This window comes from Triticum dicoccoides, chromosome 1A (assembly GCF_002162155.2).
Source record: "Triticum dicoccoides isolate Atlit2015 ecotype Zavitan chromosome 1A, WEW_v2.0, whole genome shotgun sequence".
NCBI lineage: Eukaryota > Viridiplantae > Streptophyta > Magnoliopsida > Poales > Poaceae > Triticum > Triticum dicoccoides.
In genome coordinates, this window is record NC_041380.1 from 211,564,755 (window position 1) to 211,582,727 (window position 17,973).

At 48.1% G+C, this 17,973-nt stretch overlaps 1 protein-coding gene across 2 annotated transcripts in view; it reads left to right on the top strand.

The window, feature by feature from the left end:
• Positions 1–17,973, top strand: part of LOC119266910 — a 27,888-nt gene that overhangs the window by 6,175 nt on the left and 3,740 nt on the right. Inside the window, exons 4-6 of one of the 2 annotated variants that reach the window (XM_037548194.1) lie at positions 8,324–8,642; positions 8,771–9,075; positions 15,429–15,914. In XM_037548194.1, the coding sequence (XP_037404091.1) occupies positions 8,324–8,642; positions 8,771–9,075; positions 15,429–15,498 (694 nt within the window). In that variant the 3' untranslated portion in view covers positions 15,499–15,914. Of the gene's footprint in view, positions 1–8,323; positions 8,643–8,770; positions 9,076–15,428; positions 15,915–17,973 lie in introns of those variants that run through there. The other variant, XM_037548189.1, reaches the window with a different exon arrangement.

Consider the following 17,973-nt stretch of genomic DNA (forward strand, 5'->3'; position numbering starts at 1 on the left):
GGGGGTTTAAATAAGATGACCCTCGGGCTCCGGAAACCCAAGGGAAAAAGAGGCTAGGTGGCAAATGGTAAAACCAAGGTTGGGCATTGCTGGAAAAGCTTTAATCAAGGCGAACTATCAAGGGGTTCCCATTATAACCCAACCGCGTAAGGAACGCAAAATCCGGGAACATAACACCGATATGACGGAAACTAGGGCGGCAAGAGTGGAACAAAACACTAGGCGAGAGGCCGAGCCTTCCACCCTTTACCAAGTATATAGATGTATTAAGATAACAAGATAATATAATGATATCCCAACAAGTAAATAATGTTCCAACAAGGAACGGTCTCCAATCTTCACCTGCAACTAGCAACGCTATAAGAGGGGCTGAGCAAAGCGGTAACATAGCCAATCAACGGTTTGCTAGGACATGGTGGGTTAGAGGTTTGACATGGCAATTTGGGAGGCTTGAAAAACAAGTGGTAGACATCGTAGCATAGGCATAGCAAAAGAGCGAGCATCTAGCAAAGCAAAGATAGTAGTGATTTCGAGGGTATGATCATCTTGCCTGCAAAGTTGCCAGAGTTGCCTGGATCCTCGAAAGCAAACTCAACGGGCTCCTCGTTAGCGAACTCGTCTCCCGGCTCTACCCAAACAAGACAAACAAGCAAACGGAACACAATCAACCACGTGCAAAGCTCAAACAATATGATGCAATGATGGTATGCTATGCGGGATGCGATGCGGGATGCATATGCAAGATTTGACAAGGGATGCATGAACCTGGCCTCAACTTGGAATTCCAAGTGTGCCACTGGAAAGATGAGATGAAATCCCTTGAAAACGATATAAAGATCACCGGAATCGGAGTTACGATTTGGAAATGGCAAGCAATTCAAATATGACCACGTTCTGCGATTTACAACAAGTAGCCATCTAAATGCAACGAGATGAACATGCTACAGCACCCAAACATGGCATCAAAATACATGGCAGGAATCCATTCAAGATGCTTAACAAAAGTCTAGCACTGAGCTACAGCCAATTCATCCATTAACAGGTTCAAACAAGCATGGCAAAAATGCATATGGTAAACAGATTTCAGACTTAGTGAAATTAACACTTGTCTGGAATCTCAGATCAGATAGCACTCTTTGGAGCAACAAAACTACATGCTACAGGACCTGAACATGGCAAAGTAAAGCATGACATGGAGCTACTCAAAGAGCTTAACAAAAGTCCCTTAGTGACCTTGAGCCAAAAGGGATCAGAAAATACAAATGCAAGCATTTGAACATGGCAAAAACATAATCAGTTCTCAGACTTAGTGAAAACTGGAGCATGCTGAAACAGATATCAAGTAGGCATGTTTACGAGCTCGATGCACTCACTACAGAGCAAGTCATGACAATTTAAGCATACACCCATCAAGAATACACAAAATACAAGCTAGACATGGCAAGAACAATAGCATAGCATGCACGGATCAACTGCAACATCCTCGGCAAAATTGCTAACAAGTAGACAATCTGCCCAGATTCACGAAATAGCAAAAGTAGAGCTCGATTGACTCAAGCTAGGGTGCTCCATAATTGCAAACAAAGACATGGATGAATAGAGCACTACAAGATTAACAAAACATCCTTACTGATCATCCTCAAAAGAGGCACGGATCACTAGGAAACAACATGAACATATTGCCATATGAGATAAACAGCCCAAGGACTTAGTGGAAATGCTAAGTCCCTGAAATCAGCATTACCAAGTCTCACTTTGCAAGCTTGTGCTAGTCACCACACACATCACAAAAATACATGGGTTGCACCTCTGGAAAGATGACAAAACTCTTAATAAAACATATGTAGAGCTCATGGGCATATCATGCACACAATAATCATGGCAAAAATGATAAATATCTAAATGGAGCAGCAGATCTGACAATAATCTCAAGTAGCCCTCTTCTAACAGCATTTCGGGCATCAAGATGAACTCAAATGAAAATGATGCAATGAGATGAAATGATGTGCTCTCTGAGACGAACATTTTGATATGCTATATGCGCGAAACGGAGCTACGGATGCAAAGTTACGGCATGATGAACATGGGCATATGAATTAGGGTTTCGGGGATAAAAGTCAACGCTCGAGATTTTTGGATCCAGATCTGCACTGTTCACGCGCGGGTTATGAGGTTCGACGGCCGGAGCTCGAGTTCGCCGGAGAAGCAGGGGCGTCGCCGGACTTGCCGATTCCCGAAGCGAGGAGGGGCGGAGGAACGGCCGGTGAGGCGGTCCGGCGCCGGCGCGGAAGAGGAGAGGCGGCGCGGCGGATGGTCGGCGGCTCGGGCGCGCGGGCCGGGAGGTAGGAGAAGGGCGGCGGGGCGCGGGCGCCGGTTCGGGCCCTCGGGGGCCGGCTGCGGGCCGGGCGGGCCGCGGCGGTGGGAGGAGGCGGCCGGCCACGTGGCGCCTCCTGATTGGCGCGGGCGGCGGCGGCGACTTCGTCCGGCGGCGGCCGGACATGTCCGGTGGCGGCGGGGCGATTTTTAGGGTTTGGACGGGGAAGAGATCCGGATTTTCGGAGGAGGACCTATTTATAGGCCTAGAAGGAGCTAGGAGTGTCCAAATGAGGTGCGGTTTTCGGCCTCGCGATCGTGATCAAACGCTTTAGATGATGGAGAGGGTTTTGGTGGGTTTTGGGCCAAATTGGAAGGGTGTTGGGCTGCAACACACACGAGGCCTTTACGGTCCCTCGGTTAACCGTTGGAGTATCAAACGAAGTCCAAATGATACGAAACTTGACACGCGGTCTACCGGTAGTAAATCAAGGCCGCTTGGCAAGTCTCGGTCCAATCCGGAAATGTTTAATCCCCACACACGAAAGAAAGGTAGAAATGACCATCGGAGGAGAACGAAGCACCGGAATGCAAAACGGACAACGGGAAAAATGCTCAAATGCATGAGATGAACACGTATGCAAATGTAATGCACATGATGACATGATATGAGATGCATGACAACGATAACAATACACGGAGACAAAAACCCGAACCCGAGAAAAATAAAATAACTTAACGCCGGAAACGGCAAGAGTTGGAATACATATTGGGTAAATCATATCCGGGGTGTTACACATGACCTATCAACTACCTCACTCATCTCTTGTGGCTCACTATTTCCCTCAAGGTGGATGGACCGCACTCAAACTCACATATGATGGAGTCACTCAAGTGATGGTGGTGGTTGTGGCTCTCCTCACATAGGAATTGGGGCATCGACATATGTGGGGCTAGTGGTGAACTCTCACTCTCAATATGCGTGCACATATCTCTCAAGTCGCACTATACGCCGCCATAGTTGAAGGGAAAATCCCATCCTCAAGCATCCCGTCACCGTTGCCAAGGATGAAGGTCCTAGAAGGTGGCACATCATCACTCGCCTCCATGATCGAAGGGAATATCCCATGCTTGACCATCTCACTATTGCCTCCAAAAGTGGAAGCTTGTTCCTCGCTCGCCACCAAGTCACTTGCCTCCAAAGTATGGTCCTTGAATGGGTCCATAGTCATAGTTGTCGTTGTGCTGTCTTGAAAAACGCTTATAGATGGAAAGAACCTCACTGCGAGAAGTCATAAAATAAAGCCAAGTGTAACGAGAGAAATCATCTATGGAAATAATATAGTATCGATGGCCCCCTTTCGAAGCGAAGGAAGCCGGACCCCATACATCAGAATGGACCAAATTAAAAGGACGCTAAGACACCGACTCACTAGTAGGGTAAGGTAACTGAATCTGTTTTCCTAGTCTACAGCCCTGACACTCTAAATAGACATCTCCTGAGACAGACCCCAGAAGACCTCGACGAACTAATGACGACAAGCGAGACCCACAAAGATGACCAAGTCGATGATGCCACTGCTGGAAGGAGCCGGTAGCTGAAGCGACAGAAGCGGATGGACTGGCGATAGTGGTGGCAGCAGAAGGAACATGAAGCCAGTCTAGCTCCCAAAGACCCTGAGAGTCACGGCGGTGAGGGCCAGTCCCAACCGAAGTGTGCGTTCGACGATCCTGAACAGAACAAAGAGTCAACGTCAAGGATGACGCGACAACCAGAATCAGTAAGTTGACCGGCAGAAAAAAGATTCATGGTAAGTCGAGGAACATGAGCAACATCAGGAACAGAGTAAGAAGGTGTGGTAAGATTGCCTCGACTAGCAACAGAAAGAGGAGTACCATCAGCAGTGAGTACGTGAACAGGAAAATCAAGCGATTTAAGAGAGAACAAATTTGAAGAATGAGAAGACATATGAAAAGAAGCTCCGGAGTCCAGAACCCACGAGGATGTACCTGACTGTGTAGAGGGTGGTTGCTCAGTGCGGAAAGCATTAGTCACAGAACCTGCAGTACCCGTCGAAGGAGAACCTGAAGCGGCAAGCAGACGCTTAAGTCGCAGAATATCCTGCTCAGTTAAGGCGGTGGCTGAAGATGTTGAAGTAGAAGAAGTCCTTGAAGCTGATGATCGCACCTTACGCAGGTGTTTCTTCTTCTGGAAGCACTGAGACTCAACATGACCATCCATCTTGTAGTAGCCGCAGTGAGGACGAGATTGACCCTGGCCGCCCGTAGGAGTAGGCAAGAGCGGCGGAGCACTCGAGTGGCAAGGAGTCGGTGCAGCAGGCATAGCAGGAACTCGAGTACCGAGCACAGAGGGAACCTCAAGTAAACCAGCGCCACAGAGGCGAGTCTCCTCAACACAGATCTCAGAAAGCGCTTCCATGAGGGAGATACGACCACGAGCAAACAACTGAGCGCGCCGGGGCTCAAACTCCTTACGGAGTCGAGACAAGAACTCGTAGACACGATGAAACTCCAAATCAGCCCGCACAGCCTGGCAACACTGACAAGTACGACAACCAGCAGTGCGGAGAGAATCAAGCTGATGCCAGATAGCAGAACTCTGTGCATAGAACTCATCAACAGTGGAGTCACCCTGCTGAAGAGCATGCTCCTGACGAACCACAGACAGGTATAAGGCATCACCAGAGGGCTGATAGCGCTGACGAAGCCGAGTCCACATCTCAAATACAGTAGAGAGGAAGCAGCACTGACAGTCAGCTGCACGGAAAGACGCTGTGCCGATGTGATTGTGCATATCCCTGGAACTTGAGAGCTGAGGTGGAGGCGTCCTTGTTACATCTTTGTGTATGGTTCAGAGCTTGCACTACTTGTCTGAATAAACATTGGATACTCCTAGTCTGCATTGGACGATGCCGCTGTCCGTGAGCACACGGACGATGCAGCTGGCACGAGGCTGATGTTGGCCGGGCTCCTGTTGGCGTACACGCCGGCACCAACAGCATTCAGCACGCCATGCCAGCAGACAACGCCGTGGAGCGCCCGCAGCCTGACGTAGTCCCTCCGTAAACTAATATAAGAGCGTTTAGAATACTAAAGTAGTCATTTAAACGCTCTTATATTAGTTTACAGAGGGAGTACTTGGCAACAGCGTCCTAGATCTCCAACCGGGTGACCGGCACCAGCGGTGAAGGCCTAGATGGCGAAACGGTCGCGCTCAATCGTGCGCGTGCGTCGATTGTGCCAGGAGTTGGGATCGTCCCCTTTTTTGGGCATAGTGTTTCCAAAAGGAAATCCATACCAAGAGGGGTGGTAGGACGAGAGAGCAAAGGGACACTTGGATGTGGTAGCAAGCAACCACCGCCATGGCTCCATCTTCGACGGATCTAGAAGCAGAGATACGGACGAAAGCTTGAAGCCAAAATTCAATTTACTGAGACCCTAACTACAACTACGTATAGAAGAGTAGGATCCCTCGCGCAACTCAACTCTGGCAGTTGCCGCGGATGAGAGGAGAAGGGCCGACGACGAGGAATTTGGGAGGGGTTCTAGAAGGCTCGTTTGTTTGGCGAGAGAAGGAGAAATTTCCAGGGTATCGGCTTTGTGTTTCGGATGTCTTCTCCAAAATTCTGTCGAATGTGTGGGGTGTTTATGCAAAATGTGCTCCGGAACTACCCACCTCAGTTTCAGCCTTACATTCCAGATCGAACGGTCAATATGGCACAGAGGCAGACACACCATCATCACCAATTGCCATTTTTATAGGAGTATAGATGCCCGGAGGCATCAAGTCGGACTTCCGGGATGATGTCCAGACAGTCCGGCAGCTGATCTTCAGCAACACTTCTCCTTCTTCTCTATTCGTCGCTGCTTCCAAGCTTCCCTTGATGATGGTGTAGGCGTACTCTCGTGCTTGCACTCCTTGATATGTGTGAAGTTCCACTCTGGCTTGGATGCCGGACAGTCTGGCTGATGGTCAGACAAAACTCCGGACAGAAAGTCAGAGGGCCCTTTCATCAGGCTTAACGTTTTGGGTACTGATGCCTGGAGGCATCAAGCTGGACTTCCGAGATGATGTCCAGACAGTCCAACAGCTGATCTTCAGCAGCTCTTCTCCTTCTTCTCTATTCGTTGCTGCTTCCAAGCTTCCCTTGCGGATGGTGTAGGCGTACTCTCGTGCTTGCACTCCTTGACATGTGTGAAGTTCCACTCAAAACTATGGATGCATGAGGGAGGAGGGTCAAGCAGTATACCGTCCTCGAAGGGGTCAAGTAAACACAAGAAAAAGAGAAGATTCACCTTTATATGTATGATGTGGGAGATATGCATGTCTTTGACGATGGGGCATACTGACATGGTGATATCCGGAGGCACCCTCCGCACCAAGGAGGTTTATGTGTCGCAGCCACTTGGTTTCTTTGTCACTTGAGAAGAAGGAAAGGTGTTGCGACTATGAGGGGGTACTATGTACTGTGCCAAGCCCTGCGTGCATGCAAGGCATGCCTCATGCCTCACTGAAGTGGCTTGGCTTCGAGCAGAGCGCCCAGGAGCACGATGTACGGACGAGTAGGGTGTTCTTGCTCATTGGCATCAATGTCTACCATCTGGTGATCACCAGATCAGACACCCGATTAGACCATGATGAGATCACCCGATTCAAGGAAGAAATGAAGACGGAATTCCTTATAGGTGATCTTGAGCTCATCTCCTTCTACCTGGGATTGAGTTACACCCAAGGCAAAGATGGGACACTTTGAATCAGGGGAAGTCGTCAAGCGCATCCTTGACATAGCTGGGCTGAGGAACTGCGATCCCTTGCCCACACCCATGGAGGCGCGACTCAAATTGAGTTGTGAGAGCACAGCAGAGGAGATTGATGCCACAACATACCGGCGGATCATTGGAAGTCTGCAGTACCTCGTCCACACACAGCCTGATCTCGCCTTCTTCTTGGGTTGAACGAGCAGACTCATGGAGCGCCCCATGGTGGAACACATGAGCGCCGTGAAGCAGCTGCTACGCTACAGCCGGCATGATTGACTATGGTCTCTCCTACCCACGTAGTACAAAGGGCGCAAAACTGGTTGGCTTCTTGGACAGCAATCAGACCGGCGACATCGACATGAGGAAGAGCATGTCCGGAGTAAGCTGGCAATCTGCGAAGCAGTGAGTTTTGGCTGCGTCTTCCTGTGAAGTAGAGTACGTTGCTGCAACAACGGCGGCAAGCCAAACCATCTGGCTGGCACGGTTGCTTGGTGATATGAAGGGGAAGAGGGACACCATGTCCGTGCTCGCACTCAGCAAGAACCCAGTTTTCCATGAGCAATGACGAGTGCAGCAGCGGATGGCAATGACGAGTGCAGCAGCGGATTGCAATGATGGTTCCTGCACACATGTAATGGCACCACTATTTGTGTTAGTGGCAGCATCCATGGAGAGTGCCGTTGAGGGCATCGGCGGGACTGGTTTTGATGTCTTAAGATAACACAACCTGGCTGCTAGCTCGGGAATTGCAAGCATACTACTCAGTAAGGATGGCAGTTGGCCCATAGTTTAAAGTATGCCAGGGACTCGAGCTTGTCTCAGTTTCGGCATGATTCAAGTGTTTGCACATGCACTTCAAGAGATGGAGCGTGGCCTACACAAGCTCATGCACTATAGCGAGCTGATCCGAAGAGCTCGTTCGCTTGATTTCGCAATGTTTGCACATGCCACTTCATACTTCCCTCGGCCATATCCAAACCTGCAACTGTGCCACAACCCACAAGTCTAAACTCTGAAGTACCCAGGAACTAACCTCAAAGCAAGAATATTTAGTGCTTAAATAGTAGTGTAATAAGTTAACTGCAGTTCTTTAAAAAAAAGTTAACTGCAGTTTAAAAAAAAAATGTTAACTGCAGTTCCTTAGTTTCATGATTTCTAGAACTACCAAATCGATTTAATTGTAGATGCTTTTGTAGTAATTGCTATTTTTTGTTTGTACTTAATACAGTGAAGAGACCAAAATTAAGATATCATTGGGAGTGAGGCGTGGGTGGAGCTTGCGTCTACAGAAGCTAATGGTTCAGGATGGCTGCTTTGTGGAGTGGCGGGAAATGATAGCAGATGCAGCTAGGAAGGGCTTTGCTGGTGGAGTTGCCTTCCAATGGAATTCACATAAAATATTGACTGAGCAATTGCGGCAGGAATGGTTGGAGAAAGTCCAGCAAAGACGATCAATGCCTAGGCCGACTGGTAATAGAAGAGCGCCAAAAACTCCAGAGCAGAGGAGAAAAATTGCAGAAGCCATTGCTGCGAAGTGGTTGGATCGAGTAAGATTATCTATGCCTTGCTGAACATATTTCATGGTTCTCATCCTCTCATTCCAATGTCTTCGGGGCAATATATGGCTTATTCATATTGCATAAACTAATGGTAGAAACGATTGATTTTCTTGCAGGAATACCGTGAACGTGTTTGCAGTGCAATTAATAGCTATCATGGAACATCTTCTGGATCTAAAGTACCGCGTAAACAAAGAACTCCGAGAGAACCAGGTGCAAAGCGTGAAAAAAAGAAATCTATTCAACACAGAGCTGTCAGCTTGGACGATGCACATGCAAAAACTGCTCCGGTTAAGAGAAAGAAAAGTGCAACTCCTTACAAAGATCCTATGGCAGGTGAGAAACTAGAGATGATAACGAAGATTCGAGCCCAAAGGACAGCACTGGAAATAGAGAAGAAAGAGGCTATTGAAAGGGCCAGGTATGTTGTCTTATTTGCAATTAGAAAAGGGTAAACTGCATGAGGCACATCTTTGCTAACAAATATCAGCTATTGATTTTCTGTGCTTAAAATTTTGTTACTGCACTTTGATGTGTTCTTTCAACTAGACTTTGACTAGTTTTGACAAATATGAAAATAAGACAAAATAACCCAGCAATGCTGGCTAAGCCCCCCCTTATAATTTCTGTTTGATTGTTGCACTATCCAATGTGTTTAATTTATGAAAAGTAGTCAAAGCTTAATAACAGCCACATTGTCGGACCCCGGATTTGGTATATTCCAAGTTTAGCGCAATTGCCTACAAGGTATAGAATAGAAGCCATATCCTACCCGCAAAGTGTACTTTCGTACATACACGCACTATGACACGCTGTGGGGTGAGACGTAATAAGTATCATCATAGAACTCGAACGATAACATATATATAAGGTATGGAGCTCACATGAGCTAATAAGTTATTGTTACAACTAGAGATCAACATGACCCAACATTACATCATTCAACGAAGTGAATAGTCTGGTTATAGGCAAAATATCAAATGTGCCCAAGAGGTTGGAGATAAACGAAAGGCCCTCCCAAGGCTCAGACCACCTGGGACCTTCTATCTAACTCGTCGTCAGTAAGTTTTGCAAAGTAGCCGCCTTCAATGTCGGTGAAGTCCTCTGCTGCAACTTGGTTTGAATAGCAAGGGTGAGTACATGACGTACTCTGCAAGACTTACATTAGATCTACACTGAGTATGCCTCGTCTCAAAGTAAGGGTATGTGGTTTGCTCCTATAGATACACTACAACTTGCGTCTAATAGAGATAAGGAAAGAGAGTGCACTGGCTTTCATTCCACCTTGTATCTCCCACGAGGAAGAATCCGCAAGGCACTCACACCGTATGTTTTTAAAGCGGTTAAGGGAAGCGAGGCGCTGAGTGGGCGCCTCACTGCTTAAGCGCTAAAGCGTAAAGTGAGGCGACGCTTTGGACAGACTCTGAACCTGATGGGCAGTAAAATAGAGTACCATTTAGTGAGACGTACGTACCTTGATTCTAATCCACCAGTGAGCACATATGCATTAGTAGCCATTATTCTAATCCATCCACTAAGCAGTAAGCAACTAGCCAACTACTATAAGAGAGGTAGCAGCAGCACCTAGGAGCAGAGGAGCTGTGCATAGCATAACACATAACAGAGCAGGAAAGGCATGACAGGCTGGTGCAGATCTGAGCATGCAAGAAAGAGCAAAGGGAGGGGAGGGGGGAGAAGAGAGGGCAGGAGCCATGCAATTGTGGTTGCGCAAGAGGAAGGGGGGAGCTGCTGCAGCCGGAGAAGAGGAGCGAGAGGAGGAAGCTGGTGCTGATCTGAGGAGGAAGCTGCTGCCAGAGGAGAGGAGAGAGATCTGAAAGCCTGGAGATTTGCACGTCCTGGTTTTGGTTCTCTCTCTCTTTCCTCTCCTGAAACTGTTTCACATGTGAGCCCAGTTTTCCCGCCCTTGTGTTCCCACCCAGCCCTTTTTTCCCGCCAGAAATCTCTGTTCCCTGCTTGGCAAGTCTATGGCATCCTCTCTGTACTAAAGCGCCAATCAGGATGCCTAAGCGGGCGCTTTAGACGCTTTAATGTCTAAGGCACGCCTTAGACACATGTGTAAAGTGAGCCGGATGCTTTGAGCCTGGAGGGCGCTCTGAGGGACGCTTTACAAACAATGCTCACACGGCGGCAAGTTTATTAAATATTTGTTGAAGTTGTTCTATGATTAAGTACAAAATGTTGAAGTCGTCCATAACATGGACAGGGCTATTCAAATAGATTTAACCCTGCAGGGGCGCACCAATTTACTCTAACAAACGCCAAACGCTCTTTTAGGGGCTGTTTGGATTACAACCCTCACTCGCGGATCCAAAATTTTGGTCGTTGACCAGGCTTGGCGTCCCGTTGGGATGGGCACCAACTTTTGGTGCGCCCAGCCCACCCAGGCTCCTCCGGTTCACTTTGACGCCAAATCATTGGCAAATCTCGGGCGCCTAGATCCTGCACCAAGTATTTGGCTCGCCAACATTGGCATGGCCGACACTGGCGAGAACCAAACAACCCCTTAATGCCCTCGAGAATAGCGCACACAGGGTGTGCTGGCGGAGGGAGAGTGGCCACGACACTTCTCATATGTTGCAAACAAGTCCAAGGGGCTACCCAACCGAGTTGTGCCTGAATTGTGAATCTAGCCGAAGCTCCGAAACAGACTCAACCATTGTGAGCGGCTAGAGGCCGCAAGATAAACGGTTGCCGTGCCACATTCCTATATGCAAGGTTGTCAGAATCACAATTCTATTGTACGATTCTATCACTTTACGATCCAAATGAACCCCTATGATTCAATGATTTTGATTGTTAGCACTCCCTCCATTTTTGTATACAAGGCCACAAACGTATATTACAGGTAACAAGGCAAAAGTTAATGCATGCTCAAGCCAATGTTGCAAGCCAACTTGTCTCGTTGTTTAACGTGTTAATTAATGTGTATTTTTCTCTTCCACCCACAACAGGCCAATGCTCTCACTCCTTTTTGGTTGATTAATGAGGCGCATTCAAGCCAACCTCACACCCGCTTGCATGCAAGATATAATTAATGTCCTCCTTTGCTAAAATGAGGCAAACACAATTAATTTCGTCTTGATTAGTGTTAGTGGCCTTGTATAATTGCAAATTGTAATTTTGATAGGGGCCTTGTATATAAAAAGGGAGTATCTATGATTCTGACTGTGAGGATTCTATGATTTGCGATCCTACCATCAAAACTCAACCATTGTGAGTGGCTAGAGGCCGCAAGATAAACGGTTGCTGTGCCACATTCCTATATGCAAGGTTGTCAGAATCACGATTCTACCACTTTACAATCCAAATGAACCCCTATGATTCTATGATTTTGATTATTAGTGTCTACGTTTCTATGATTCTGATAGTGAAAATTCTATGATTTGCGATCCTACCATCAAAGCTTCGATCCAATTCAGAATCACGGTTCTGACAACCTTGGCTATATGTATGCAACGGTTAGCCATAACATTAACAACAACACCATCATCATAAACATCTCATTCGCAACACAACTAGACGTAGTGGAAAGCCCGAACTATGTGGCCCATGGAGAGGTTTGAGGTTTAGGTCTAGGTCGCAAGGGGTCCCATAAATTCCCCAGCGAGAGGTTGAGTAAGCTTGGTCTTGGATCAAGATAAAACTCGGGTCCTAGTGTCGGCTCAAGTGGAACAAAACACCGATTGCATAAAACATGGCCTCCCACCTTTGCCTTCATTACATATTAACATAAGTATATCCATAGCACAACATAAATGTATCAGAGCCAGGTTCAACTACCCATAGCAGCATCAAGTAGATATTGTTAGGAAATATGCAACTTGTATTTTCAGGTGGACCTAGGCTGATATATATACATGTAGAGGTGGTAAATATGCATGAAACCCCTCATACCTTAGGGAAAATAAAACAGGCTATACATGGAAAATAATATAACTCTTAACACTACCCCTCAAACTCATGGTGGATCCACAACACTTAGTTTGGAGAGATAAAATCCATGCTCGGCTCTAGTTTGGTCCTTCGTAAAGAAATCCGTCAACTGTAACTTGGAAGGCACACACTGAGGAGCAATAACCTGATCCTGCACACGAGGGTGCACAAAAGAAGCATCAACACCAATATGCTTGGCGAGCTCATGTTTCATAGGATCACGCGCAATACTTCTAGCACATGTATTATCAGACAAGAGTCTAGTAGGTGTAATAATAGACACACCAAACTCCTGAAGTAATCACCATAACTAAGTCATCTCTGCCGTTAAAAGAGCCATAGCTCACAACTCAGCCCCTGCACTTGAGCAGGAAATTGCAATTTGTTGCCCTGTCTTCTAGGCAATGAGAGAGCCAGCAAGAAAAACACAGTAAGAAAAAAGTGAACGACGATCCGAGCATCGCTAACCCATGTAGCATTCGAATAGTCTTGAAGCTGTAACAAACTGGAGAGGGGAAAGAAAAGACGGTGAGAGAGCACATCACGAAGATATTGAAGAACACGAAGAAAGTGACTATAGTGAGCCGACGTGGGACCTGTTAGAGTTATATTAATATTGTCTTTTGGCCTTTTGCATTCTAGTCTATTGGCATCCTCTTGTAGCCTTTTGGCATCCTCATGTATGTGTATATATGTTGGCTTTGACCTCCTAATAATACAAGTTGTTCTCCTCTCAACATGGTATTAGAGCTCTAGGTTTTTTTTCCAATCTCCCACCGGCCCGTTCTGCTCCTCCGCTCCTGCGGGCGTCCACACATCGATCCATAGCTGGCTGTTGGATCCCATCGAGACTTGGTCTCATTGATCCAGTCGCTGCTGCTCCTCTCCGTGAAGTCAATCTCTTTGCTCTGCCGCCGATCCCGTTTGCCAGATCGGCCTTCTGCTCTGCATCCCCCATCGGCCTTCTGCTCTTCCAGGTCGGGCGCCGCCGTCGCGTCTCGGGCTGGTGCTCGAGGTCCGTCCGCCGCTGCCGCTGCGTCTCTGACTGACGCTCGGGTCCGGCCGCCGCCTCCGCGTCTCGGGCTGGTGCTCGAGGTTCGGCAGTCGTCGCCACGTCTCTGACTGGCGCTCGGGTCCGGCCGCCGCCTTCGCGTCTCTGACTGGCGCTCTGGTCCGGCCACCGCCGCTGGCCTTTTGGCTCACCCAGGTCGGGTCGCGCAACTTTGCTCCTCTGATTCTGGTGTATGAGCGCTGCGGGCGCTGCTTCTGTCGTTTGACTTACTCTGGATTCATCGATCGGTTGTGTGGATTGATTAAAAAAAAGAGAAGGTTAAAAAAAAGAGGTACAGAGAGCGCACCATGTCTTCGACCTCGTTGGGCTATGTCGTCATTCCGCGCTGCCCGGTGATTTTTGATGGGGCTAACTATGCTGAGTTTGCTGCTTTTATGCGCATTCACATGCGTGGCCTTCGTCTCTGGGGAGTTCTTTCCGGCGAGGTTCCTTGTCCTCAGCGCCCGGTTCCTCCTGTGGCTCCTATTCCACCGCCGCCTCCACCGGATCTTGCCGCAAATGCTTCTGATGATGATAGGGCTGCAGCCCGAGTTGCTGCTGATGATGCGGTTGCTGCTTATGACCAGCAGGTCGTGGTTTATTCGGATGCTCTTTCCGTTTATCGTGATGATCTGGCTGCTTACACTCAGTGGTGTGATGATGATGCTCGTGCAGCTGCTGTCCTCACTGCCAGTGTTCTACCACAGTTTGCTTCTGAGTTTATGGGTCTCGGCACTGTGTTTGAGATGTGGACTCGTCTTCGTCAGCGCTATCAGCCCTCTGGTGACGCTCTCTACTTGTCTGTGGTACGTCAGGAGCATGCTCTTCAGCAGGGAGACTCCACTATTGATGAGTTCTACACTCAGAGTTCTGCTATCTGGCGCCAGCTTGACTCCCTTCGCACTGCTGTTTGTGGCACTTGCGCCTGTTGCCAGACTGTGAGGTCCGACTTGGAGTTTCAGCGTGTCTATGAGTTTCTGTCGCGGCTCCGTGGGGAGTTTGAGCCTCGGCGTGCTCAGTTGTTTGCTCGTGGCCGTGTTCCTATTTCTGAGGTGCTTTCTGAGCTTCGTGCTGAGGAGACTCGCCTCCGTTGTGCCGGTCTGCTTCAAGTTCCATCTGTGCTTGCTGCTCAAGCTGCTGCTCTACCAGTACCTTCTCGCTCGAGTGCTCCGCCGCTACTACCCACTCCTTCTGGTAGTGAGAGCCGCACTCGTGAGGGCCGCTCTCGTCCTCATACTCATTGTGGGTACTGCAACAGGGATGGTCACCCCGAATCTGATTGCTTCAAGAAGAAGCGTGATATGCGTAATAGGGAGCGCAATTCTTCCACTGGGACTCGCGCTTCTTCCTCGACGTCGTCTACTGTCTCCTTGACTGAGCAGGATATTATGAAGCTTAAGCGTCTACTTGCTGCTTCAGGTTCTTCGACGGGTACTGCAGGCTCTGTGACTGGTGCTTCTAGTGTTGAGCGACCATCATCTACACAGTCTGGTACATCCCCATGGGTTCTGGATTCTGGAGCTTCATTTCATATGTCTTCTGATTCCTCTGTCTTGTCCTCTCTTAGATCTCTCGATTTTCCTATTAATGTTCTTACTGCTGATGGTACTCCTCTACCTGTTGCTAGTCGAGGCATTCTTTCCACTTCTTCATTTCATGTTCCAGATGTTTCTTATGTTCCTCGCCTTACCATGAACTTATTTTCTACAAGTCAGCTTACTGATTCTGGTTGTCGCGTCATTCTTGACGTTGATTCTTGCACTGTCCAGGATCGTCACACGAAGGCTTTGGTTGGAGCTGGCCCTCGCCGCCTTGACTCCCAGGGGCTTTGGGAGTTAGACTGGCTTCATGTTCCTTCCGCTGCCACTACACTCGCCAGTACATCTGCCATCGCGGCTTCTGCTACCAGCTCCTTCCAGCAGTGGCATCATCGCCTTGGTCACCTTTGTGGTTCTCGGCTATCGCCTTTAGTTCGTCGTGGTCTTCTGGGGCCTATCTCAGGAGATGTCTCTTTGCAGTGTCAGGGTTGTAGGCTTGGTAAACAGGTTCAGTTACCTTATCCTACAAGTGAGTCAGTGTCTCAACGCCCTTTTGATTTAGTTCATTCCGATGTGTGGGGACCGGCTCCCTTCTCTTCCAAAGGGGGCCATCGCTACTATATTATTTTTATAGATGATTTCTCTCGCTACACTTGGCTTTACTTCATGTCTTCTCGTAGCGAGGTTCTATCTATTTATAAGCGTTTTGCCGCCATGGTCCACACTCAGTTCTCTACACCTATTCGTGTGTTTTGTGCTGATTCTGCTAGCGAGTATATCTCCAAAATGTTGCGTGGTTTTCTTGCTGAGCAGGGTACTCTTGCGCAGTTCTCTTGTCCCGGTGCTCACGCTCAGAATGGCGTGGCTGAGCGCAAGCATCACCACCTTCTTGAGACAGCTCGTGCGATGATGATTGCCGCCTCTCTTCCGCCTCTCTTCTGACAGCAGAGGTGACTTGGTTACGATGGTTACTGGAGGATTTTGGTGTTTCTGTTACTACACCTACCACCCTCCTGTCGGACAGCACAGGTGCTATCAGTATTGCGCGGGACCCTGTGAAGCATGAGCTTACCAAACACATTGGTGTTGATGCTTCTTATGTGCGCGCCGCTGTGCAGGATCATGTTGTTGCTCTTCAGTATGTGCCTTCTGAGTTACAGCTCGCGGACTTCTTCACGAAGGCTCAGACTAGAGCGCAACATGGATTTCACCTCTCCAAACTCAGTGTTGTAGATCCACCATGAGTTTGAGGGGGGGTGTTAGAGTTATATTAATATTGTCTTTTGGCCTTTTGCATTCTAGTCTATTGGCATCCTCTTGTAGCCTTTTGGCATCCTCATGTATGTGTATATATGTTGGCTTTGACCTCCTAATAATACAAGTTGTTCTCCTCTCAACAGGACCAAAAAGAAACTGATTCAAAATATGAACAATATGTGAGATACCCATACGAGTGACAACTAGATTGACTAGACTCCCAACAAGATGACAATAAAACGCCAGATTAGACAAGGGGTCACCATCAGTAGCACGGTGAGGTGAATATTGAGCTCCATGGGAGTCTCAATGGTGCGCTTATCAGTAAGAGCAACACAGACAAGATCATTGATATACTTTTCATGGGAAATAAAAAAACCATCAGAGGTAGTAGAAACCTCACTCCCAAGAAAACAATGAAGAGGGCCAAGATCAGACATAATAGACTACTCACTAAGACATGCCTTCACAAAGGCAATGTACTTAGGGTCGTTGCCAGTGATGATCATGTCATCAACATATAGGAAAAGAGTCCAACCATGAGAAGAAAGGTGGACAAACAACGCAGGATCATGAACGCTTGCCGAAAAACCAGCAACAATCACCACAGAGGCGAAACGCTCAAACCAAGCACGAGGGGCTTGCTTAAGGCCATAGAGAGAGAGAGAGAGAGAGCGACGGAGATGACATACCATACCATGAGGAACAAAATACCCATGTGGTGGCTGCATGTAAACCTCCTCACACAACTCACCATTAAGGAAGGCATTCTTGACATCAAGCTGAGACAGACCAATGGCTAATAGAGGCCACACCAAGAAGTGTGCGAACAATGGTCATATGAGGCATAGGAGAAGAAGTCATCATAATCACGACCATGCTCGTGTTGAAAGACACGAGCCACAAGATGAGCTTTGTAGCGCTCAAGAGAACCATCCGTGTGAGTCTTAACCTTATAGACCCCGTTACAAGTGACGAGACGCGCACAGGGAGGAAGAGAAACAAGATCCCACGTGTCGGTGAGCTCAAAAGCAACAATCTCCTCTGCCATGGCAAGCTGCCATTTGGAATGAACAACATCATGATAAGAAGTCGCAGCGCCAGTGCTAGAAAGACCATAGCGGTCAACGGGTGAGTACGTAAACCATAAGTAGGCTGGCACAAGGAAGATGGCGCATTAGTAGACGCATCCACAACACGTGAACGACGTGTATAATACTGAGGAAAAGATGGAAGAATACGAGGAATCACCGGGATAGGCTCAGGTGATGGAGACGGGGATACCACTGGCGATGAAGGTGCAGATCCCGTGACAAGTGAGGTGAGGGTGAGGAAACCGTAGGAGATGACGACGTCGTATCTACAACAGTCGAATTAGTAGAAGAGTGGGGTGAGTGGACAAGGACTCAACATTAGTGATAGAAGTGTCGGGGAAAAGTGAGGAAAGAGATATCCTTCACAGAAAAGGTCGAGAAAGATGGAGCCGGGTAGAAAGGACGAGACTCATCAAAAGTCACAC